The sequence below is a fragment of the Spermophilus citellus genome (assembly GCF_964194105.1).
Source record: "Spermophilus citellus genome assembly, chromosome: X".
Classification (NCBI taxonomy): Eukaryota; Metazoa; Chordata; class Mammalia; order Rodentia; family Sciuridae; genus Spermophilus; species Spermophilus citellus.
In genome coordinates, this window is record NC_138190.1 from 115,867,286 (window position 1) to 115,894,212 (window position 26,927).

Below are 26,927 nucleotides of genomic sequence, written 5' to 3' on the forward strand. Positions count from 1 at the left end.
CCACTGAGCCATATCCCCAACCTTTTAATTTGGAGACAGGCTATTTCTAAAAGGCTTAGGACCTTTCTAAGCTGCTGAGGCTGGTTTTTGAACCTGTGATTGTCCTGCCTCAGCCTCCTGAGTCACTGGGATTACCAGTGTGCACCACCACGCCTGGCTAAGAAGTGTGTTTCCATGCTAGAATATCGTCAAAAAATTCTAAAACTTGAAAAACTGCATCAGAAGAGGAAAAGATGATATCATCTACCTTTTTTTTGTAGTGTTGGGGGTAGAACCCCAGGGCCTCATATATGCTAGTAAAGTGCTTAGACCGCTGAGCTACATGCCCAGACCTTCCATTCTTTTTGAAGAGTTAAAAATGCTTAGGAATTCATTAAACTGTTGCAGAGATTTCTGTAGTGGTTAAGAGCCTGTACTCCAGAGTTAAACAGCCCTGGCTTTGAATCCTGACCGTGTTAGTTTTCCATTGTTGCATAGCAAATTACCACAAATTTAGCAGCTTGAAATAACACACACACTTATTATTTGACAGTTTCTTTGGGTCAGAACCATGGGCAGGATTTAGCTGGACTCTAAGGGTTCACAGTTGTTGGCAGGACTGTTTTCTCATCTGGAGGCTCAGGGACCTTTGCCAACCTCATTCAAGTTGGCACAATTTAGTTCCTTTGGATTGTAGAACTGGTCCTGTTTCCTTGTTGGTTGTCAGCTGGAGGTTCTGTCAACTCCTAGAGAACAGTCTTAGGTCTTTGCCAGGTGGGTCTCTTTTCTCATGGCAGTTTACTTTGTCAAAGCCAGTAGGTGAGTCTCTCTCTTTAGGATAGACCTAGTCCTTTCCTAGGGAATCACCTGATTAGATCAGGCCCACCTGGAATAATTTCCTTTTGATGAATTGGTTAGTAACCTGATCAGGAGGGTGATATTTCATAATAGTCACAGGCCCCACTTACATAACATAGTGATAGACTAGGAAGCAGGGGACATTTTAGAATTCTTCCTACTATTCTGACTACTATTCAGTTGAGCAAATTGCCAAAGCTCTCTGTTTTCTTGCAAAATGCAAGCAATGATAGTATTGCTAGAATTACGGGAGATAACATATGCAATGCATATAGTACAGCACCTGGTACTTAGCTTTCAATAAATGTTAGAATCATAGCAGAAAAGAGCTGGTTTTCTTGCTTTCTTCCTACTTTATCTTTTTTTATGTACCAGGGATGGAACCCAGGGGTGCTTAACCACTGAGAAATATCTCCAGCCCCTTTTTTGTAAATATTTTTTTAGTTGTAGTTGGACACAATACCTTTATTTTATTTTTTAAAATATTTATTTAGTTGTAGATGAACACACAGTATCTTTATTTATTTTTATGTGGTGCTGAGTGAGGATCAAACCCAGTGCCTCACACATGCAAGGCAAGCACTTTACCACTGAGCTACAGTCCAAGCCCCATTTACTTTTATGTGGTGCTGAAGATTGAACCCAACATCTCATCTCCATCTCTAACTCCATCTCCAACCCTTTTTATTTTTTATTTTGAGATAGGGTCTTGCTAAGTGGCTTAGGGCCTTGCTAAGTTGCTGAGGCTGGCTTTGAACTCATGATCCTCCTGCCTCAGTCTCCTGAACCACTGGGATTACAGGCATGCTCCACTGAGCCAGGCACGCAATCACATGCTAAGGTTTTTTTTTTTTTTTTTTTTTTTTTCCCTTAATGACTAGAGTTAAGAAAAAAAAATTGGGGCTGGAGTTGTAGCTTAGTGATAGAGCACTTGCCTAGCATGTGTGAGGCACTGGATTTGATTCTCAGCACCACATATAAATAAATAAAAGGCCCATAGACAACTAAAACTTGTATATATTTAAAAATTATTAAAAAAAGAATTCCCGGGACTGAGGTTATAGCTTAGCAGTAGAGCACTTGCCTTGTACATGTGAGGCACTGGGTTTGATCCTCAGCACCACATAAAAATAAATATATTTTTAAAAAAGAGAATTCCCTATTCATACAAATTATTATGTTTGAGGATAACTAGGTGAAAGCCTTTCTAGATATATCTTTCTGATTTGATTCTTTGCTAAATGAATGCATGTATAGAAGAACTTGGTTCATGATCTCCCCTGACCTGGGACTGGAAGTAGGTGTGTCTCCAAGGTAAAGGAAATGTTTCAGATATTAGCCTACTTATTCAAAAACAGTTTGGTAGGTAACTAATTGACAATAGCTTTGACTAAGTAACCAGTACTCTGTAGAATAAGAAATATCAATTTACAAATACTGCATGGGTTTCTAGCCTTCAACCTAAGGATATTCAACAGTTGAACTACACAGCAGTCTTACTATTTCAACTCAATTTTTTCACATAAACTACTGAGACAAAGCCATTTCAGGGTCATTTTTTAAAGGAAAATGAGTATAAGTTGCTGCTTTCATCATGATTATGTTTCTATGACACTTAGAAAATAAATTTGGGCTGGGGTTGTAGCTCATAGGCTGGGGCTGTAGCTCAGTGGTAGAGCACTTGCCTTGCATGCATGAGGCCCTGGGTTCGATCCTCAGCACCACATAAAAATAAATAAATAAAAAATATTGTGTTCATCTACAACTAAATAAAAATATTTTTTTTAAAAAATAAACTCCCATATGACAAATAGTTATTTATTTAGAAGTTCCATTTTGCAGGTGGAAATATTGAGGAGGGTGGAGAAAAGAGACAAGGCAGAAAGACAAAAAGGGAATGTCTTCAATTCTTAAGTTTAAAAATGGGGAATCGTTTCTGGAGAGTTTGCCCTCCCCCCTTTGTTTTTTAGTACCTGGGATGATTGAACCCAGGGATGCTTAACCACTGAGCAACACCCCCAGCCCTTTTTATTTTTTTTTTTTTTATTTAGAAATGGGTGTCTCCTTAAGTTGCAGAAGCTGGTTTTGAAGTTCTGATCCTCCTGCCTCAGCCTCCCTAGCAGCTGGGATTACAGGCATGTGTCTCCATGCTGTGTGAGTTTGACTCATCATGGTGGAAATAAACTTGGGTATAACTTGTCACAATAATTAAGCTTTTCACTCTCTAGTGGTGAAAAACTTGTATGTTTACCTTCCATGTGAGTTTTCAAAGTTGATGTATTTAAGAACCAGCTAGAAAAAGGAGCTGATGGAGCTGGGGAAACTTGTAAGATTTTATGTCTATACCACTCCGCTGGCCCCCTCTGGGTTCACTGCCACACCCAGTTTGGGTTCCCTTTCTGTGACTCTCACTAGTGCACAAGTGTCCTACAATATCAGCTTCCTCAGGAAGCTGTTGGGGGAGGAGTCATGAGTTTGTGACCTCATTGAAAAGACCTCGGTTCTTTTTCCTTTACCTACAGAAGGGTGAAAAGGAGATATACAGGCTTCCCTTGTATACCCTGAAAATAATGGAAATTGATGTCCATAGGTTGTCTGCCTGCTTCCTAAAAGTTTTACTCATACCTTCTCCCCACCCTTTTTTTGAGGGTAGTTGTGGTGCTGGGGACTGAACCCAGGGGCTTGTGCATGTGAGGCAAGCACTCTACGAACTGAGCTATATCCCCATACCTTCTTTTAAAAATAAAGTTGAACCAGGTGTGGTGGTACATGCCTGTAATCCCAGTGGTTTGGGAGGCTGAGGCAGGAGAATTGCAATTTCACAGCCAGCCTCATCAACTTTGTAAGGCTCTGAGCAATTTAGTGAGATACTATCTCAAAATGATAATAAAAAGGGCTGGGGATGGGGCTCCGGAGTTCAATCCCCAGTACCAAATAAATAAGTAAATAAGTAAACAAATTAAGTTGATTTAAAAACAATGCTCACATCAGAGGTCACTATCAAGAGAGTTTAACAAGGCAGTGTTCAACAACAGTGTGAAAATATTTGCAAAGCATATATCTGATAAGGGATTACCTATCTAGAATATATAAAGAGCTCCTACAACTCAACAGCAAAGAAACATTTTTTTTGTTAAAAGACATTTAAATAGACAGTTCTTCTAAGAAGATAAATAAGTGGCCAATAAGCACATGAAAAGATGTCTATCTTTAGTCATCAGGGAAATGGAAATCAAAATCACAATGAGAGCCAGGTGTGGTGGCACATGCATATGCAGGCCTATAATCCCAGAGGTCTGGAAGCTGAGACAGGAGGATTGGGAATTCAAAGCCAGCCTCAGCAATTTGGCAAGACCCTGTCTCTAAATAAAATGTAAAATAGGGATGGGATGTGGCTCCATGATCGAGGAGTGACCCTGAATTTAATCCCTGGTACCCTCCCCAAATAAAGGGAAATACTACCTCACACCTATTAGGATGTTCATCATCCAAAAAACTATAACAAGTGCTGTGGGAGAGAAGCTGGAACCTGAGTACATTGCTGGTGGGAATGGACAGTGATACAACTGCTGTGGAAAACCATTTGATGGTTCCTCAAGGAGTTAAGTATAGAATTACCATATAATCTAGCAATTCTACTTCTAGTTTTCACCATGCCGAATACTGAAACTTTTAATGTTTTAATTTGACCACGTTTACTTATGGCTACCTTGCCCTTTTCAGTTAAGATGATGGTCACATTCTTCCACTTCCTGTGTAAGTGGTATAGTGGCACCTATTTATTTCCTGTTGAAATTTCAGTGTATTTCTTTCCTTTTTTTTTGGTACCAGGGATTGAACTCTGGGGCCCTTAACCACTGAGCCACATCCCCAGCCCTTTTTTGGGGGGGGGGTTGTTTTTAATTTTTTAAATTAAAAAAAATCTTTTTAGTTGTAGATGGACATAGTACCTTTATTTTATTTTCTTATATGTATGTGGTGCTGGGGAACTCCCCAGTCTTTTTTATTTTATTTTTTTTATTTAGAGATAAGGTCTTACTATGCTGCTTAGGGCCTCATTAATTTGTTGAGACTGGCTTTGAACTTGCGATCCTCCTGCCTCAGCTTTCTGAGTTGCTGGGATTACAGGTGTGTGCTACCACACCTGGCGATTTCAGTATCTTACTCCACTCTCATAAAGAAATAAAAAAAGGTCTCTGAATAGTGACAAACATAGCTGGTATGGCAGGCATTCTGGGAGAGGCTTCAGGGAAGAGCCCAGAGACCTGGCATCAGCAGGTCTGCTGTTCAGTTTCAATTGTATGAAATGTATGTGACAGGAATTTGAAGTCATTTTCATGCTACACACTGAGCCCTGGAACAGCTTCACATTTAGCTGGTGATTCAAGTCTTCTTTATCCTGAGTGTGGCTCTTAGTTTAAGAGAGATGGTGAGGGCTCTTATCTGTTGTATCCACTCTTAGCTGTTCTGCCCATTAGCTGCCCACCTAAGACCTTCCAGAAGGAACTCTGGAACTAGGATTCCTAATTAAGAGAAACATGGGAGAACTTTACTAATGCCTTTGCCTTTTGGTGGGATGACCACTTTGCTTAAAAATTGCATGTAGCTACTCTCAAATTGTGGGGTTTATAAGAAAAGAGGGACAATCCCCTGACCTTGTCAGAGGTTTCAGCTTCAACAGCAGTTGCCAGTGTGTTTCTGAGTGTCAGAGGAAAAAGAAAAGGCTCAATGAAAGTATGGGGTAACTGTTACAGAAAACTGTTCAGGCAATTCAGTGGGCTCTGTGTTGACTTATAGAAAGAGATCTATTTGCTTTCCTATTTGAAAATGGGATATTATTGGGCTGGGGGTATTTCTCAGTGGTATAGCACTTGACTAGAATGCATAATGCCTTGGGTTTGATACTAGCAACCACCCCTCCAAAAAAAGGAGAAACATTATTTCAATTTTTATTATTATTTACATGCAGGATGCAAATTATATTGGGGAGAATAGACTCAAATGGCAAGAAGTCCTTCAGGTGGTCCAAGAGAAGCAAAAATCCTGTTTTGCCAGAATTATTATTACTGTTATTATTTTTATTGTACTGGGAATTGAACCCAGATGCCCTTTACCACTGTGTTACATCCCCTGCCGAGTTTCCTGTTTGCGGCTAAAAGGCTCAGGGGTCACTCCTGTTGAACTGGGCTGACTGGGCTGTGCAAAATAACCACACAAGAGACACAAATACCTTTTTCTTTGGGGTCGCTGTTAAGGCTCCTGTGATCTTAAAGGTCCTCAGGAAGAGAGAGTGAGAGAGCATACTCTGACCCCTTTTATTGAGAAGCTAATCAAATGAGGCAAGGGGTCAGGTTTCAGAGGGCTGAGTCTATCTTCATGATGTCCACTGTCAGCATCATGGGTAGGCCACACCCAAGGGCACAGTAAGAGAAGGGAACACACACAAGGCACTTCCATGGAAGATTCTATCCTAAACAGGGCAAGGGGTTATATACAAAGGAACAGGTGAGCATAGCTTCACCCATGGGGCTGTAGCAAGACACACCCATGCACAGGACACCATCCCTCAAACTCAAGAAGGGTGGGGAAAGTCTAGCTAGCAGATTGCTGCCCTATGCCTCAGCACCCAGCCAGGGAGTGCGACTCAGTCACATGCAAGGTTGGTCTCCCACAATCCCCAACCCTTTTTTTAAAAAGAATATCTTTAGTTATAGATGGACACAATACCTTTATTTTATTTTATTTTTTTAATGTGGTATTGAGGATCGAACCCAATGCCTCACACGTGCTAGGCAAGTGCTCTACAACTGAGTGACAATCACAGCCTTCCCCACTATCCCTTTTTATTTATTTTTTATTTTGCTGAGGGCCTTGTAAGTTGTTCAGGTTGACCTCAAACTTGTGATCCTCCTCAGTCTCCCAATTTACTGGGATCATAGGCATAGGCCACTATACCCACCATCTTTTTCACCTTGAACACAATTGGATTTTACATGCAAAGAAGTGATGTTCTCTGAATAGTCACTTAGCATAGGAGGCCACATGATCACTCTATAATGTTATTAGTATTGAATCATTGCTCAAAACACTTAGGATCCCTAAGTAAGAGAAACATGAGAAAACTTTACTAATGCCTTTGTCTATTGGTGGGATGACCACTTTGCTTAAAACTTGAATGCAGCTGCTCTCAAATTGAATAAGATTGAGTTATGTGAGATAACTAGAGCCCTTACTATATAGTCACATTTCATTTCCTGTATATATTTTTATCAAGTGTCTGTGTTTCATTAGTAAAGGAAAATTATCATTTTTGAAAACTGACTTCTAATGGTTTAATTGCATTTCTCCAAGTCTATAATGACATCATTGATGCCATCTGCCTTTGTTTTTCCCCCCAAGTTGATATAAGTCCAGTCATTTTAAGTGAAAAGATTTTCTTTCTTAGGCTGGGGATTGACATTGCCTAATGAAATCCCTAGAAATTTTAAATGCCTTTTGCAAGAACTTAGAAAAGGTAATTTACATATTTTATTTTGGAACATTGTTCATGCACATAGCAGGTGCTCAGTAAATATTTGCTGGTAGATGTGTCATGAAAATTGGATTTTTGAAAACTTGTCTCCATTTCCTTATATTCTGAAGTGTCTCTTACATTATTTGGAACACTGTAACTATCAGACATCAGCTTAATCAATAGTATGAATCCAATTTGGAAAAGAGATGATAGGACATCGAATGTTAACAATGGTCATCTATGTTTGATGGGTTTCCAAGTAACTTTCATTTTCTTGATTCTATTTTTGGATTAAGAATTGTTGGGCTGGGGATGTGGCTCAAGTGGTAGCGGGCTTGCCTAGCATGCATGCAGCCCGGGTTCGATCCTCAGCACCACATACCAACAAAGATGTTGTGTCCGCGGAGAACTAAAAAAAAATAAAATATTAAAAAAATTCTCTCTCTCTCTCTCTCTCTCTCTCTCTCTCTCTCTCTCTCTCTCTCTCTCCTCTCTCGTCTCTCGCTCTCTCTTAAAAAAAATTCTCTCTCTCTCTCTCTCTCTCTCTCTCTCTCTCTCTCTCTCTCTCCTCTCTTGTCTCTCACTCTCTCTTAAAAAAATTTTTCTCTCTCTCTCTCTCTCTCTCTCTCTCTCAAAAAAAAAATTGTTCAGTGAGGCTGGGGCTGTAGCTCAGTGGCAGAGCACTTGCCTAGCATGAGAGAGGCACTGGGTTCCATCCTTAGCACTACATTAAAAAGTAAATAAACAAAGGCATTACAAAAATAATTATTCAATGAACATGTATTGATTTTATAGTTGTACAAAACTGAAAAATCTTGTATAAAAATGCAACTTTTTATATGAAGTTAGTTAGGCAGTCGATCTTAACCTTTCTTGGGTCACATATTTCTTTGAGATTCTGGGAAGCTCTGAACATTTTTCCAAGGAACACTTAAAACCCTGGGCAGGGGGCTACTACTTTAGGAAGTAGATAAAGTGGCACCCCAAAAAGAGGTTGACTGCCAAATAGGTGTGAAAGGATGTTGACTTATATGCATGCTGTTGATATCATTAAGAGGCATCTGATTCAAAGCACAGCATTTGAATCAGGCTATGCAAATTAGACAAGTAGCCATTGTAAATGAGTTTTTTCACTTGTGAAACCTCACTGTCCTGTTCTTCCTGAGGCCTTGGTGCTGGGGGCTGCCTTGAGGGTGGGGCCAAGAGCTTAGCTGAGCCTAGGGCTTGTATCTGTATACAAATGAAGCCAGGAAACGCCCAGTTGGAATTTTCTTCAGCAGCAGCAAGACTGGAAGCCTCTTGGGACAGCAGCAGAAAAAACTGGGGGTTTGATCCAGGGTCAAAGAGTGACAGTGGATGTGGTTCAAAATGACAAGGGTTAGAAAAAGCGCTGTTAGCCTTTAGTCCCAGTTGAACTGAAAATGAAAGCAGGACAGAAATGCCCTGTCACATTGAGAAAATGGCAAGGGTTATGCTGGTCTAGCTGAAGAATGTACTGGGGGAAATGTGCAGAAATTCTTTTCTAGGAAAGCCATCGTTTTATCATTATGTCATTATGGCAATGGTTCAGCTAAGTGCTATAATAGGTAGAGCCCGGGTTTCTCTTAGTCTGAGCTCTCAGAGTAGCATTTGCAGGGGCTGGGGGTCAGCATTGCAAATCGAGGATGCTTAGTTAAGGATGTACATCTTTTTGGGGGGTGAAGTACCAGTGATTGAACTCATTGGGCTTTCCCACTGAGCCACATCCCTAGCCCTTCTTATTTTTTGAGACAGGGACTTGCTAAGTTGCGTAGGGCCTCACTAAGTTTCTGAGGCTGGCTTTGAACTTGTAATCCTCCTGCGTCAGCCTCCCAAGCTGCTGGGATTATAGGGGGTGTCCCACTACACCTGACTAAGAGACAAAAAGACTCAGTGCTCATGGTTAAGATTATGAAAACTGGACCTTTAGTTTGCTCATTCAATCATTTATGACATAACAGGGGGGAGCCAGGAACAGAGCAGTGAATAAGACAGTCTCTTCAATCACAGAACCTTCTTTCTGCTGGGGGTAGGGGTCCAAGAAAAGGAAACAAACAAGCATTGACTGCATCTGGGCACTTCAGATATGGACTTGCATGGGGAAGGAAGCAAAATACTAGCTGTGGATTTGAGAAGGTGAGTAGAACTGGATAGAGGAGAGTGGCCACTTGTAATTGAGTAGATCAGGCAGCTTTTGAGGGTTTCAAGTTGGTTTTGGGGACAGGACCAGACAGGAATCAGGCATTGGCAAAGGTGGGATAATGTGACCTATTAAGAATTCTGCCCCACCATGGTTGGAGGGCATGGGCTGGAGGCTGGAGGTGGAGGCCAGATCACAAGGGGTCTTAGAAGCCTTGCTGAACAGTTTGGGCTTTATTCTGCAAGCTCTGGTGAGCCATTGAAGGGATTTAAACAAAGGAATATTGTGATCTAACTTACTTCTCATTGAGTTAACCCCATTTTGGATCAAATTAGCCATTGAAAAGGTGTTAGGAATAAATTAAGTACAGATTGACAGTTGATCTTTTCAAAACGAAATGTTCAGGTTAATTTAATCTCTGTCACAGGGGAGATGCAAGCAGTCTTCCTCTTTTAAAGAAAAACTCTTCATACAAACAGTTCTCATGTTCTTTTCCTCAATTGTTTTGCATGCAATTCTAATGAGTAGTTTTCCATAATTCAGTTTATTGCTTCTGGAAAATATAGACAAAGGGACAAATTTTCAGCCTATGTTGTCATTTTATGGATTAATTTCCATTAGTGCTGACCTTCTGGCTTTCGGTGCATAAATATGAGTAAAACATCTGTTCGAGTCATTCCCTGGCTTAAAAACCTCTGCTGGCTCCCCCATTGCCTACACTAGGAAACAGTCCAAATTCATTGCCTTGGCATACATGGCCCTCCATAAACGGACCTTTCTAGCTCATCTTAGCCATTCTTTTCCCTTTGTATTACATCCCCAGACTCATCGAACACAGACCTTTAGTCCTTCATGCTACTCTGTTCTTTCCTTTGCCTGTACTACCTTTATTCCTCTTGCCTGTTATGCAAATTATGTCATTTGACAAGGCTCAGTTCAAATGCTACTTGTTTTGGAGCCTCCTTGACCATTGGAATGAATCACTCCATTACCTGTGTTCACATAGCACTCTCTGCACTCCTGCCTAGCACTTTGTAATTCTCGGTGTAAGAGGCTGTCTTTCCCTCTAGAACATGAGTTCATTCAGAGCAGGACCCACGATGATGTACACCTGTAATCATAGTGTCTCTGGAGGCTGAGGCAGGAGGATCGGGAGTTCAAAGCCAACCTCAGCAATTAAGCAAAGCTCTGAGCAATTTAGTGAGGCCCTGTCTCTAAATAAAAAAAGGGCTGAGGATGTAGTGGTTAAGAGCCACTGGGTTTAATCCCTAGTACCAAAAAAAAAAAAAAAAAGCGGTGGGTGGGAGGGCATCTTGCCTATGTTTCTTTTCCCAGCTTGGCAACCCACTCCTAGCACATGACTGATGCTTAGTGAATGTACGGAACTTAAGTTATATGCTTTGTATTTCTTTTTTTTTTTTTTATGTGCCCTCAGATAATGACAGAACAGTGAACTTCACTTTTGTAGCCAGCTGGTCAATGAAATCTCTGGCTGCAGTGTAGGATCATCAGACATTGAAACCAAAGCATTCTAATGAAAAGCAACAGGGTTTCTGTACTGGGAACCCATCTCTTACTAAATACTGGAGGTGTTTTTCTTTCTTGTATGTTTAAGGAAGTGAAACTGGGTAGCTTATTTTTTTTTTTTCTTGGTTTTAGTTTTCTTAACAGCTTTATGGGGATACAGTTCACATACCATACAACTCACTTATCTGAAGTGAGGCTTTCAGTGGTTTTTAGTATATTCACAGGAAGATGCAATCATCACCACAATCAATTTTAGAACATTTTCATGCCTAAAGATTATTTATTTAAGATAGTCAAAAAACCTTTCACAGGGGTCAGTCCCTAAGACTGGTGTGTAACTAGGGATAGGGCATTTGTCACAGGGGAGGGCATTGGTTTAAGGAAGGAAGCAAACGTTACAGATAAGGCAAGCTTTTTTGTTTCAGAGAAAGATAAATAAAAAAGCTGAATACCCAACGGATAGTACCCAAGGGGTGCTTGTCTGATTTAACACACTTCCTAAGGGCAAAGACAGGCTAAACAATAGGAGCAGTGAGACCTCTTATAGGTTATGTAATGCAGACAAGAAAGTGAGAGATGAGTTTCTGGATGGACAAGAATTGGGGAAACAAATCAAACTTATTAGTAGGAGAGTAAGCTCTGAGCTTAATTAAACCAGATAAAGCAACATGGGAGTGATTACAGATTGGTCACTGAGGACCATCAGCCCAGGGTGTGTTTGGACCAATAGGACAGTAAGTTGCAGGGCATGATCAGGAAAGGCTTTAGTAGCCATCTCTAGATTCCTGCCTCACTTCAGAAAATGGAACTAAGCTGAAGCAGGTGCACCTATTGAGTTACAAGTGGAATAGATAGAATATACATGGATTAACCACTGAGCCACAACCACAGTCCTTTTTTTTAGTATTTTATTTTATGCTGAGTTGCTTAGTGACTTGCTTTTGCTGAGGCTGGCTTTGAACTCCCAATCCTCCTGCCTCAGCCTACTGAACCACTGGGATTATAGGCATGTGCCACCACACCTGGCCCCAAGTACATTTTTAATATTTATTTTTTAGTTTTAGATAGACACAATATCTTCATTTTATTTTTATGTGGTGCTGAAAATCAATTCCAGCGCCTCACGCATGCTAGGAGAGAGCGCTACCACTTGAGCCACATCCCCAGCCTCTTCCAAGTCCTTTTTTATTTTTCTTTTGAGACAGAGTCTTGCTAAGTTGCTGAGGCTGGCCTTGAACTTGCAATCCTCTTGCCTCAGTCTCCTGAGTTGCTAGGATTACAGGCGTGCACCATAGTGCCCAGCTCCTGACATATTCATTAAAATTACCTACCTTAAATACCTCTAGAAAATATATATATATATATATATATATATAGTGGTTGAAGGTTATAGCACTGGTGGATTCCAAAAAGGTGAAGATAATTTCAGTTAGTGGGGAGAGCCAATATGACTAATTATGGAAAACCAAAATATTTGTAGAAAACTCCATTTTCCCCCCTGTCAAGGTTAATTTTCAAAATGGGGTATTTCACTTTACTTCATTGTTGGGAGCAAATTGATGAGATGGGTAGACCAATGTCAAATCCAGTGTGGAAAATGATGTGTGACTGTTTTGTAGATCACTGAGCTTGTGTACTTGAGTAAGTTTATGCTGCAATGTTCAAGCGACTCAAATAGGAACTTTAAGTGTTTGTTTCCATTAAATGTAAGTAATTTAGCTGGCTAAATCCACATACTCTGTGCACTTTACATTTCTTTACATTTTTTTCTGTTTAAGAATGTTAAGTATGTTATAGTTCTGTTTATAAACCTTAGGAAAAAGTGAGACTTTTTTTTTTTTTTTGAGACAGAATTGCACTGGGTTGCCAGGCTGGTCTTGAGCTCTTGGACTCAATCAATCCTTCCACCTCAGCTTCCTGAGTTGCTGGAGCCACAGAGGTGTATGCCATGGCACCCAGTGAAATTTTGTTATTATTATTGTTATGTTTCGGTACTGGGGATTGAACTCTGGGGTGCTCTACCACTGAGCTACATCCCCAGTCCTTTTTTATTTTTAATTTTGAGACAGAGTCTTGCTAAGTTGATTAGAGCCTTGCTAAGTTGCTGACACTGGCCTTGAACTAGTAAAATCTTCCTGCCTCAGCCTCCCAGGTATCTGGGATTATAAGTGTGGTCTACCATGCCTGGCTCCAAATAAGATTTTGGTTGTTATAAGTTTATGGTGAGCACAGACATTCAAGGCAGATTAAAAATTGATTGATAGGCACAGAACAGGTACAATCTAATTTCTCCTTGCATAAATTAATTATTTGTTAAGTTCTCAGATTTACTCAGAAGTCATTATGTATAACCAAAGTGTATTTTTTTTTCTTTCTGTCAATAATGATGTGCTAAAGAATAGAAACAGTATTCTTCCAAGTTCAAAATGGTACTGTTCCATTCTCTCAATTTATTCAAACCCTTCCTTTTATTTTTTTCACCTCTTTTTTGCTTGAGTCATTTAAATGCTATTAGCAGAAAATGAACACAAAGCCACAAGGAATTGAATTCAAATCAGTTTTTCTATCCATCAGCTAGCATGTTGAGTAAAGTTATTATTTATTTTATTTTATTTTATTGTTTAAAAATTTTTAATATTTATTTTTTAGTTTTCAGCGGACAGCCACATCCCCAGCCCAAGTTATAATTATTGGCTAAATTGAAGTTGGGGTTAGGGAGTCCATCAAAATTGTATTTACTGTTGTAGATAATCTAGATGATTTGCATAATATTTGGGTTGCCTGTAAGGAAAAAACTTTCATTAACCAAGTGTGAACTAATCATAGCTAGTATATATAGTCTTGTTTATTTCTTGATTAAAAAATAAATACTTTGTCAGTTTTAAAAAAGAGTTCTAAAGTTTATGTAACTAGCTAAGGAGACTTGGAAAAGGAAAAAGTTTAGCACTTAAAATAATTTCTTCCTTATGCTAAGATTCCAATAAAGGACAAAAGATGGGTCTTAGTCCTTAATTTATTTTCCTCAAATACCTTTGAAATCTCATTTTGCTGATTCTTAGAACAGTACGTTGTCATTCCTAAATTAAAGCTGGAGACTGAAAATTAATTCTGAAAGCCTTAGTAATGACTTGCCCTTCTCTGTGTGCTGCCATTTTGGCTTCGACGACGGCGTATGTGTAAGATCAGTCTCTTTGTATTATTCAGCTGGTTATCCCTAGGAACCACAAAAGCTTCTGGCTTTGTAGTTCTCATGGCTTTCTGCTAGGTTCTGTGGAGGATATTGAAATGAATTAGACATGGTCCCTTGACAATATCTTACTATTGTTTTTTTTTTTTTTTTTTTTTTTTTTTGTAATTTGATTCCTACCCACTTGAAGTTGAATCTGCCAACTCCTTTCCCCAAAGTAAAAGACCTAAGGTGCTAATCCCTACCCATTGATGGCAAATGGTAGATTGGAAGCAACAGCTTAGAAATGCAAAGCTCCTGATCCAATTACATTACAAGCTCTGCAAGCCAGCTACATTCAGCATCATCAGGGGAATGAGAAGGCAAGGTGATAAGATAATAGCATAGTTTAAGTTTTAGAAAATCCTAAAGTGCAAAGTGCATCCAAAGAAATAAAACATGGTAGAAGTGAGGGTGAGGAAATATTTTGTTTTTGTTAAATTCAATACAGATAGGTGCATGTGTAACATGGCCAAGTGTTCTGGTGGTCCACCAGATATAGATTTGAATCCCATCTCTAGGAATTTGTGATACTGGATTTGCTTAAGCCTCAATTTCCTCATTTGTAAATCTATAAATTAAGTACAATAAAAGAACCACCACTGCAGGGTTTTTTTGTTTTTTTTTTTTTGTTTTTTGGTGGTTGTTGTTTTGGGTACTGGGGTTGGAACCCAGGGGTGCTCGACCACATCCCCCAACCCTTTTTACTTTTTTTTTTGGTACCAGGAAACAAATCCAGGGACATTTAATCACTGAGCCAGATCCCCTTTTAAAAATGTTTTATTTAGAGACAGGGTCTTGCTGAGTTGGTAAGTGCCTCACTAAGTTGCTGAGACTGGCTTTAAACTTGCGATCTTCCTGCCTCAGCTTCCCATGCCACTAGGATTATAGGTGTGTGCTACTACGCCTGGCCCTTTTTACTTTTTCTTTTGAGACAGGGTCTTACTAAGTTGTTGCAGCTGGCCTCACACTTGAGATCCTCCTGCCTCAGCCTCCCATATTGGTGGGATTACAGGCATGCACCACTATACCCCTCAATCTCATAAGGGTTTTGAGAGAATTAAATGAGATAATTAAATGGTATACAGTGATGCTTAATGTTACCAATAAGGCAAATCAAAGATTTCCCTCCCCGTTGGGTGTTTAAGATCCTGTTGAGGAGAATGAATAAACCACCCACAAAGCAGTCAAGTGACAAAACAAGGTTATATATGAGTAAATGCCAGTGAATAGCAAAGGCAGTAAGGCACTATAGGTGAGAGAAGTGGGAGGAATATCTCAAGAATAATGTGAGTCAAGGTGTGGATAGGAAGGAGCATGATCCAGTGGTCTTATGAAAAGTAATATTCTTCCTTAGCTATTTGCTTTATGAAAGGTCAGTGTCTTGAATGCAATTTGTATTTGTGTTCTTATGCCAAGATTTGCCTTGAAAAACAACCTTTATAAAAATATGTTCATGTCTATTTTGCCAAGTTGTGTTGTACTAAATTGAAAAGACGGCGTGCCCTTCCCATGTATCATCATTAGATTCTAGTAATTCAAAGCTCCTTCAGTACTTGGAGTTCCTATTGGGGAAAAGAGACAGAAATTAGCTGGTAAGAGGTAGTGATATTTAGAAAAGACAGGGTCATAACAAAATCAAGTACTCTTTATTTGAACCTATGAAACCGTTCCTTATAGTTATGTTCCTTGGTTGCAATGCTGTGGAGAATCCCCCTCTAGAAGTGTCTAGGTTGTGGTGATGGCATCTTTCACTTCTGTCAATCCCAGAACAACTTTTGCTGCTCCTCATCTTCACACAAGTCAATTTCCTAGTCTCTGAACTTACAGAATTGATGAATGAAAGTGGAAGAAAAGATGACATGATCTGTGACCACATATGCCCATACAGTGAAATTCTTCTACTCAACATGAATGGGAATCATGGATTCATACACTTTAGCATACAAAAAGACTGTGCAGTTTCCTTGCTGGAAGAATACATGGCTGTTGGAGAGCTGTTGGATGTGTGGGAAGCCATGTGGCACTTTAAGTTATGACAGCTCCTGTGATCAACTCAAATGTCTCAGGTTTATCTGCCTTCCCCACTTTGCTTTGAGCTTCTCAAGGGCAAGATCTGGTTCTTTTCATCTCTGTATCACCTGGGGCTGGTACAGGGCCTGCACCTTAGTAGGTACTCAATAAATGTGTCATGCACTGAACTCACTTTGTTTTCTGTGCTGCCAGAAATGACATGTCCCCAGTGGCCTTTTTGAGTGTGAAGTGTTATTTTGAGATATTCTCTGAAGAAAGCACTCTAAATTCTGCTACAGATGTCTGAAATGAAAGGCAAGTTGAATGACTAGGGGATCTGAAGAAAGTCCCAAGTGAGCAGAGTGGAGGAATGATGGGAAGGAGAGACTCACCTCTTTTTGAGCATGCTATTTCTTGCCTAAGACTGATTTTCCAAAGGAAAATGTTCAGATGCTGTTGAAACTGGTCACAATACTGCCAAAATGAGCATCTGAATTTTGGGCGAAATCATGTTCTTAAACCAGTTGTTGCCATGCCCCTTCTTAATTTGGAGGATAGGATGGTGGTAGGGGTGGCAAGGCAAGGATGTTTTGGAATTGGCCCTGTGCTCCACTGGTAAGCTTTCTGGTCTTCCTCCCAGTGTGATAAAGGAGGGATTCTATGAAGCCAGTGTTCACTTTAGACTTGCAGAAGAGACATTCTTTGAATTCTTAAGGGGAACTAGTTTCTAAAGTAAAAGATTTACTGGTAAACTAATGACCTTTGTTGTAATACCTAAGCAGAAATAACCAGGCTGATTTTGTTTTGTTTACCGAGAAATATGGGATTATTATTGTGTTTTAAATGAAATTGAAATTATATGGTTACATTTCTAGTGATGGTATGAATAGGCTTACTAATTCCATGTGTATTTGAATACACAAGTGGTTGTGTCGTTGACTTTGCACACCCATGTTCATATTTATGTATTTATTTTTGTCATCTTGTACAGTGGAAGTACAGGAACCACCACAAAATGGTAAAATCAAAGTTGTGATGCTGTTACGGACTTTGTTTTCTATCTTTGAACCAAGAAGCAGGCTCCAACTAAATCTGTACTGATGAGTGTCTTTTTTTGATGTCTGTCCTTTCCCCCATGCTACAATTCAAAAAGTTTTCTCAGTTTGTGGGATTGTACATTTCTTCCCAGTTCTAGGGTTTTATACATAGGAGTCCATGGACATTTGGACCTTAATGGTTGGAGTAAACACAGGAGAGTGCACTGTGTCCTAAACTAGGGTCCAAAAAATAGTATTTTAAAATTTTATTTTACTAGCACTTAGGAAAATGCCTTTATGGCAGTTATAGAAGGCTTTCTTTTTTCCATCAATGTATTTCAATGAAGACACTTGATTTGAAGAAAAATACTAAGTAAGTGATACCACAGAAGGTGTGGCAAAAATCTGAGGATTGCATACAAATAAGTCCAGTTTGTGAAACACTAAAAAAAAAGAATCATAAATTAGAAGATCTGGGTTTGGGGCCATGGATGTGGCTCAGTGATAGAGTGATTGCTTAACATGTATAAGGCTCTGGGTTCTAGCTCTGGCATTGCAAAAAGAGACAAATTCAAAATTTCAAGAAAACATCTGAGTTTGAATCCCAATTCTGCTGTTATTAATGTAGGTAGATGAACTTAAGCCTCTGAGCTAGTTTCCTCATGTTCAAAGTTGAAATGGTGGTAATTTCCTTGTGTACTTGACATATTTTTTCTTAAGAAACAGGCAGAATGTATATGAAGGTGTTTTCTTATGACTACAGAGTGATTTTTTTTTAATTAACAGAAGATACTAATACTATTAGTAGCAAGTTATTCACTCAGCGAATGAGAACTTTCAAAGGCAGATCGTTTTGTTTTGTTTTGTTTTCCCCATGGTGAAAACTGAGTAGGTTCCAAATTTAGGTTGATGGGTTTCCTGTCACTACTTGGGAAGAAAAGACTGAAACATATGCTCCCTTCTCTCCAGATTGTATAAATGCTTTTGCCTTTTACTTAACATTGCTACAGAACTGTATGGAAGTACATAGTGGGACCTTGCTATTTGAATGATTGTAAAGGCCCACTTATTATAACACAGTTTTCTGGACCTTTCTGGACCTTTGCAGGACAATCATTGCACAAACTGGGAGAAAGGCTGCATCACAAACCTGAGAGAAAAATCTTTTCTAAATGTGGTAGAAGCTTTATTTAGGGTAACTGTATTAGTCTAATAATAGAATGGTAAAGCTGAATAGAAAAGTTAAAAAAGGAATAGCCACTATTAAACCATTATAATTCTACAAGTCAAAGGTTTTTCTTTTCCCTGCTATTAGAAGTTTATATCTGAATCCTACTGGAAGAAAAATATAGGGCTTCAGTCCATTTTTCTTTTCCTTCTCATAGAGGTGAAGCCAGATTCACAGGCCTACGTCTTCTAAAAGGGGAAGTTTAATTCACTTTAAATGAAAAGTGAAACCTCGTTTTATATAACATGAATGTACGACCATCAAAATACATGGGGAGCTAGTATGTTTAATTTTTAGAAGACTTATACTGTACATGTAAATAAATGATTCATTTTGAAATATGCTTTTCCATATCAATTTGACAGCTACATTAGAAAACTGAAAGAGGATTTTTTTTTGTTTTTCAAACTTACTTAAAACAGATACTTGTGAAATTATTGTACAGAGATGTTAACAGATGCCAATTCAACAGGTTAAACATTGAATTTGAGAACTGTTTTGACAGTTAGTATTGGGAAGACAGTTGGCACCAAAAGCAAGACTTTAAAATTATTTTCAGTACCTAAAGCTTGCTTTCTTAGATAAGGCTTTATTCATTCAACTTCTCTGAGAAATTGATCATGAACTCCAAGGGTTAGACTTGGGGATGCCATCAGTTTCCTTTTGTTTGGATCCATGGTAGGTACAGCCCAAGGGTTTCAGGTTTTCCTTTAGGAAAAACTCAAAGTTTTGTAAATATGATTTTTTTCCCTTTTATTTCAACTCATTTTACATTAGTACTCACAGACATCTTAGGGATGATTGGCTTGTTTTCATCACATGTATGAAAATTAAGATTTGAAAAAAGTATGTCTTTTTAGAATGTTTTAGATATTTGAACCCTGATTCTCATTAGTTAGAGTAGTTTAATCTTTCTAAGTAATCTTTTTTCTTTTTATTTGTTCTTTTTAGATATACATGACAGTAGAATATATTTGATATATTACACATACATTGAGTGTAACTTATTCTAATTAGGATCCCATTCTTGTGGTTGTTCATGATGTGGGGTTTCACTGTTCATGTAATTATATATGAACCTAGGAAAGCTATGTATAGTTAATATTTCTAAGTAATTTCATAAGGAAAATTCTGAGATGCTTTTCAGATGTGGAACTTGGATTATGGCTGTGACCAGTTGTGAACCATGTGTACAAACCATTCTCAAAGGATTATATGGATGGAGTATGTCAGACACTACCTCAAACACTGTACACAAATACAAATTTAACCCTGTTCCATTATATTGTTTTAATATATATTATTAAAAATTAAAATTTTAGCTGATAAACAAAAAAGTAGAACTTATTCATGTTATAACAGTACTGTGAAATATTTGGTACATGTATACATTGCTTAATGTCTACATCAGCTTAAATATATTTATCTCTTCAAACATTTATCATTTCTCTGGTGAAGTTTCAGTATATCTTAAGTTTGAGTTTTCATTTTTGTTAAAAAATATTTATTTTTTAGTTGTAGTTGGACAAATACCTTTATTTTTGTTTCTTTATTTATATATGGTGCTGAGGATTGAAATCAGGGCCTCATACATGCTAGGCAAGTGCTCTACCACTGAGCCACAACCCCAGCCTCACCCCAGCCCCTCTTTTTCTTTTTAAAATAAATATTTATTTTTTAGTTGTAGTTGGACACAATACCTTTATTTCACTTATTTATTTTTATGTGGTGTTGAGGATGGAACCAAAGGTCTCTCACATGTGAGGCGAGCGCTCTACCACTGAGCCACAACCCCAGCCCTTCTTTTTCTTTTTTTTAAAATATTTTTAGGGGGGCTGGGGATGTGGCTCAAGCGGTAGCGCGCTCGCCTGGCATGCGTGCGGCCTGGGTTCGATCCTCAGCACCACATACAAACAAAGATGTTGTGTCCGCAGAAAACTAAAAAATAAATATTAAAAAAAAAATTAAAAAAAAAATATTTTTAGGGCTGGGATTGTGGCTCAGCAGTAGAGCATTCGCCTAGCACAGGAGGGACCTGGGTTCAATCCTCAGCACCACATAAAAATAAAGGCATTGTGTTGTGTCCATCTACACCTAAAAAATAAATATTTTTTAAAAAGACTTAATATTTTAAAAAATTAGTTGTAGATGGGCACAACACATTTATTTTATTTATTTATTTTTATTTGGTGCTAAAGATCAAACACAGTGCTCACATGTGCTAGGTAAGTGCTCTAACACTGAGCTATAAGCCCTTGAATTTTCTTAATGCAGTTTTTCTTAGGAAATTTTAATAATCTCATTAAAATAAAACATCATTAGTAGAAATCACTAATAGATGCCCAGATTGGTTTAGAATAACATATCAAGATGTATTCCTATTGAATCTGAATATTTCAAAGTTCATTCTACAATTAATGATTGGGTGCCCACCAAGTGCCACGTATTCTTCTAGGTGTGGGGTTATAGCAGTGAACAAGTACAGGAAGGTCCCTGCCCTCAAATAAGCAGAGAGGTCAAAATAGATGTTAGATCATGGTATCTTCCACAAATGAGAAAATGATAGGAGGGTTAAGTAGTGGGCTCCTATTCCAAGTTTAGTACCTTGTACATTAATATCTTTTTGTATTTCTGAATGGAGGAATGGCCATGTGGAGGAGAAAGACTAGCTCCTTCGCAGCCAGATCTGGATTTGAATTCCAGCTCTGAAGGGGGGGGGGGGCAAGTTACTTAACCTGAGCTAAGAACTTCCTTATCTGTAAGATGGGGATAATGATTAAACCTTTTTCATAGGGTTATTATGAGTATTACATGCAAAAATGTTCAGAAAGCACTTAGTACAGTGCCTAACATGTAGAAACTGCTAATAAAAGCTGGATTTCTCAGCTTCACTGACTCTGTTTCTTTTAACATTAACCTAATGCTGGAGCCTTGCTGTCAATGACCAGCTCAACTAGAAGTCCACCAGGGACTCCTTGACTGGGCCACCTGAACCTCACCCTTAATGCCCTGCTCATAGGATTAAGCATCTCCAATACTCATGTTTGCCCCAGCTATACTGGAACTTGGTACAGTCTTTGGACGTGTACCTGGTACAGAGAAGGCATGTGAATGTTGACAGTTTCTCCTCTTTAGTTACTCAGCGAATAGTGTGTACTCAGTAAATGTCAACTCACAGGCTTCCAAATCTTACCATTTTTAATTTTATTTTATTAAAGTTCATGGGCTGGGTGTGTAGCTCAGTGGTAGAGTGCTTACCTAGAAAGTGTGAGGCATTTGGTTTGATCCTCAGTATAAAAATAAATAAGAAATAAACTTATTGTGTCCATCTGCAACTAAAACATTTTTTAAAAAAAGTTTAAAAATATTTTGTAAGGCATAGAGATGAAGCATAGTAAGGTGCTATTGCTCCAAAACTCTTGTGTTTAGCAATGGAGACTCTCTTGGCATGTGTTTGGTGTATGTATGTGTAGTCATAGAGACTATGCATCTTGTGAAAATGTCTCTTTTAAAAATTATTATTAATACTTTCTTCTTTTGTAAAATAATGTATGTATTTTTAGTACAAAGAGATGAGTTTCTCTCTTCTGAGTTTGCCCACAATAACTTTATTTTTGTCTCTCAAAAAGGAAAAGGCCAAAGTTGTAGAGCCCCTGGACTATGAGAATGTTATCACTCAAAGGAAAACCCAGATTTACAGTGATCCCCTCAGAGACCTGCTTATGTTCCCAATGGAAGATATATCTGTGAGTTCACAAGTACTTTTTTTAAAGAACAAAAACTGCAGTATCCAAGCCAGTTCTTACAGCAAGAATGTTCTTTGTCTTCCAGATCTCAGTGATAGGTCGTCAGCACAGAACAGTTCAGTCTACTGTACCAGAAGATGCTGAAAAGAGAGCCCAAAGTTTATTTGTCAAAGAGGTAAGGTGCTTAATGGCCACAGAAGAACATTTATCTCACATGTATATTTATTTTTTTTCAAATTGAACTTTATTTACATAAAATATGTTAGATATTTTTCTTTCAATGTAAATAAAATGTCTAAACTTAATTGATCTACATCATAAATCTGTATGATATAATACAGAGAATATGGTTTAAATGTTTTCACAAGAAGCACACATTCCCAGTATTTTTTTTTCTTTTGGATTTGAGTGCTCCCTGGACTTGGAGTCAGAATATTGAAAAGACCCATATGAATTGGGATTTGTTATTAACTGATTGAGTTAGAGAAATATAGTTGATCCCTGTGGGAAGATTCCAATACCAATCTGTCCAAAGTGGTTTGAAAAGTCTATCGGTATATTATCAGATTTTTAAAAAGTAGATATATTGCAGTTTTCCAATATTATAAAGATTTCCATTTTCTTTTAGTGCATTAAAACTTATAGCACAGATTGGCATGTGGTAAACTACAAATATGAAGACTTTTCTGGGGACTTTCGAATGTTGCCATGGTAAGTTTGGAATTCAGGGAAAACCAGCATGAGAATTTGTAAACTTTTTACCTTTCTTAACTATTTCTGAAACTTCTCAGTGATAATAATAAAGCAAAACATCAAACAACTAGAACTTTTGGTAAATAGAGTATTGACTAATTCAATATGTTCTAACTTTCCTCATCGAAATTCTTTCCAAAATGTATGAGTTTACTTTTTGGCTTTGGTGTGTCTGTATTGATCATAAGATAATCTTCGGTTGATACTGGATGATGTGAGCATTTTCCAGTGATATCAGTGAAAAAGCTAGAAGATATTGGCTCAATTTGATGAGCTCCTTGACTTTGTCAAGTCAGTTGAAGGAATGGCATGAATTTACTTTTCTAGGAGCCCAGACTGTCATAGTTCAAACCATATGTACCATTTATGAGCTAGGTAACCTTGGACCAGTCACTCAACCTGTTTGAACACTCCCTTTTCTTTCATTTTGTCATTTGTACTACTACTAACCTCATAAGATTTCATATAGAAAATGTTTTAGAAACAAAAGGAGAAAAAAGACATTTATGTAGTTTTTTTTTTTCAATTTTCAAGAACTTTCCTAGAAAAGAAAACAATACTAAAATCATGGGTCCATGTTCACAAAGCAAACTAATGGAAAAGCCAGAATTATACTATGTTGTTGCTTTTTGACTTGGGGAAAGATTCGGTCCTTTCATTGCTAAGAGCTCTGGCATACATTACTTTTAGCAACTTTTGCCTTCCCTAAGTATCTGGTATTAGTTAAATCTTTGCTGCTGCCTGCACAAGTGGGGTTATTATATAAAAAATTAATGCAGGCCAGGTGTGGTGGCCCATGACTATAATCCCAGTGACTTCAGAGGCTGAGGCTGGAGGATTGCAAGTTTGAGGCCAGCCTCAGCAACTTAGTGAGACCCAGTTTCAAAATAAAAAACAATAAGGACTGGGAAAGTGCCCTGGGTAAAAAAGTAATGCAGTTGTCTGGAGATACTCATTAATTGCACAATTGACATGTGTTAATATTTTTTAAAAAATAAATGCAGAGGTGGGGGTTTGCCTCAGTGGTAGATCACTTGCCCAGCATGCATGAGGCTAACCCCAAATAAACAAGCAAAAAAAAAAAAAAACATAAGTTTACTGTGTTTGGAAAGGATAAAAGTATTTATCTTCCTGATGTCTTGGCATTTTCTTATTGGTGAAAAAAAGAAGGCTACTTCTCTCACTTTTATTCATCTATTGTGTTATATATATATTGTAATTGGACACAACACCTTTATTTATTTTATTTTTATGTGGTGCTGAAGATCGAACCCAGTGCCTTGCACGTGCTAGGCGACTGTTCTACCACTGAGCCACAGCCACAGCCCCCTATTCATCTATTGTTGATTTTGCTCTATTCTATTCAGTGTCTAAGATAATTCTCTTGCATTTTCAGCAAATCTCTGAGACCAGAAAAGATTCCTAATCATGTATTTGAAATTGATGAGGACTGTGAAAAAGATGAGGTAATGATGAGGGTGACTGTACTGATTTCTTCAAAGTCATTGTTGCTGAAAAGGATTCCAAAGGGAATCGAGAAAAGATGCTGGAAGGAGTTGATTTTGAATTCTCTGTGGCTAGCTTTCAAACTAATTAATGTCTTTAATTTAAAAATAATGTTATATTTCCAAATGGGCTGAGGGGAAAAAAATTCATGTGAAATGGGCTGTGATTTGTATATAGACATGTTTCCCCCACCTATGGGATAATCATGGAATTATTTTTGTGTTGGGCATGTGGTATGGTGATTCATCTGGACTCTCCTGCCTAATAGATCCCTCTTGGGACAGATGGCTTGGATGACTGACATTTTGAGGTACAATTTGACCGTTTGCATAACTCAGAAGGCTTTCATAGAAGAGGGTCTGGTACCATGCAGTAATTATTGATTGCCTCCTGTGTGCACAGTACAGGGTCTTTCATTTTACAGTCACAACTCTTAAATCTTTATAGGGGAGGGAAGGGCTTTGCTTTAATTAGGAAATGGGGATAGGGCCTAGCTTTGTGCCCACTGCCCAGTGTTGGCTGACTGGCTGCTGTTTTACTGATGGCTTTTGCTCTATTTCAGGACTCATCTTCCTTATGCTCTCAGAAGGGTGGTGTGATAAAACAAGGCTGGTTGCATAAAGCAAATGTAAATAGCACCATCACAGTTACCATGAAGGTAGGAAGTACTTATTATATTATTCCACCTTACTAAGGATATTGGCATAAGTATTGTGTCTGGAAAGTGTTTATTTTACAGTGAGCCCTAGCTCTGCAAAAAACTTTAGTGAGAGAATTCTCATAGATGTATGGAGTTTTAAACATCAAATCCAAAACTTCAGGATAAACCTCAGAAGTGTAACTTTTTAAAGCTGGGCACAGTGGCAATTGCAGTGACTTGGGAGACTGAGGCAGGAGGACAGCAAATTTGAGGCCAACCTCATCATCTTAGTAAGACCCTCAGAAACTCAGTGAGACCCTATCTCAAAATAATAAAATAGAAAAGACTGGGGATGTAGCACAGTGGTAGAGTGCTCCTGGGTTCGATCCCCAGTACATCTCCCTGCCATGGAAAAAAAAGAAGTATAATATCATTATCTTCTGAATCAGAAAGTTTAAGAAGGAGACTATCAGTTGATTGAAGAAAATAGCTTTGTGAAAAAGGCATATCAGAGATTTATGTATGGCAATGAATTTAATGAGTGGAAGGATACAGTAATCCATTTGTTTAGAAATATTAAGTAGGCACTTATTAAATTCCTGTCACTGTGCGAAAATACATGAATATCTAAGATGGGTGTTTCTGGTCGCCAGTGGCCTACAGACTGGGTAAGAAATATACCAAATTAACTCCTATATAGTGTAATACTTTAAGGTGGTCAAAATAGCCTAACTAGAAAGTTTTGTATTTTGGCTAGAATATTGAGTTGTGGAAGAGGTTTGTATGAGACAAAAGTGGAAACATTGAAGAGGGAAAAATTACACAGAGGCTTGAATTCCTTGGATGTGAGGTTGGCTTTTGTTCAGGAGGCTGTGAAGAGCCATTAAAATCCAAAGGAAAAACTAACAAGCTACTTGAAGGTTCTGAACAGAAAAACAAATTATTGCCTGATACCAAATATAACTGTTCTTTCAGATATTCAATGTAAGATCATGTGGTTTGTTGAGGATGATTCACACTTCCATTAAGTATTAAAGGTCATTCTATCTTTCAAATAGCCCGCAAGCAGAAACCATGGGTGTCTATCAAGGGAAGACTCAAATTTTAACTTAATTTACTATTTTTCCTGCTGCTTTCCTTTTAGTAGTCATGTCTGGTTCTCACTTTCATTTTCAAGCCCTGAAGATAATGAATCCAAATTGTATGATGCTTCCTGTATATCTCCTCCCCCTAAGCAAAGGCCTTAGTGCTCGCCTGTAATTTCAGCAATTCTGGAGGCAGAGGCAGGAGAATGGCAAGTTTGAGACCAGCCTCAGCAACTTAGTGAGATCCTATCTCAAAATAAAAAGGGCTAGGAATATAGCTCAGTGGTAGAGCACTCCTGGGTTCAATCTCCAGTATAAATGGGGAGAGCGAGAAAGGACCTGTTTATTGAGGACTTATGTGTGGTGTGTCAGGCATCCATACTGAGTGTTTTGACCTCATGGTGGCCCCACCAAATAGATACTATTATCATTTTTAGTTTAAGAAGTGGTGAGTGAGGTGTAGGGAAATATAATAATTTACCCAAGATCACACAGTTCCACATTTTTAGAGGTGGGATTTGAATCAAGTAATCTGATGCCAGAGCCTCTACTCTTTGTTTTTATTAACACATATGAATTGAACAAATTACTACATATCACTGTGACATTTCCATACATGCTTGTATTGTGTATCGATCGTCTATCTTCTGAACCCTC

General features: G+C 38.3%; 1 protein-coding gene across 2 annotated transcripts in view; it reads left to right on the top strand.

The window, feature by feature from the left end:
* The window catches only part of DOCK11 (dedicator of cytokinesis 11), a 192,857-nt gene that overhangs the window by 25,821 nt on the left and 140,109 nt on the right, over nucleotides 1-26,927 (top strand). For both annotated transcript variants that reach the window (XM_081276990.1, XM_081276991.1), the window contains exons 2-6: nucleotides 22,170-22,286; nucleotides 22,372-22,461; nucleotides 22,915-22,997; nucleotides 24,436-24,505; nucleotides 25,108-25,203. In XM_081276990.1, the coding sequence (XP_081133116.1) occupies nucleotides 22,170-22,286; nucleotides 22,372-22,461; nucleotides 22,915-22,997; nucleotides 24,436-24,505; nucleotides 25,108-25,203 (456 nt within the window). The remainder of the gene's footprint in view (nucleotides 1-22,169; nucleotides 22,287-22,371; nucleotides 22,462-22,914; nucleotides 22,998-24,435; nucleotides 24,506-25,107; nucleotides 25,204-26,927) is intronic.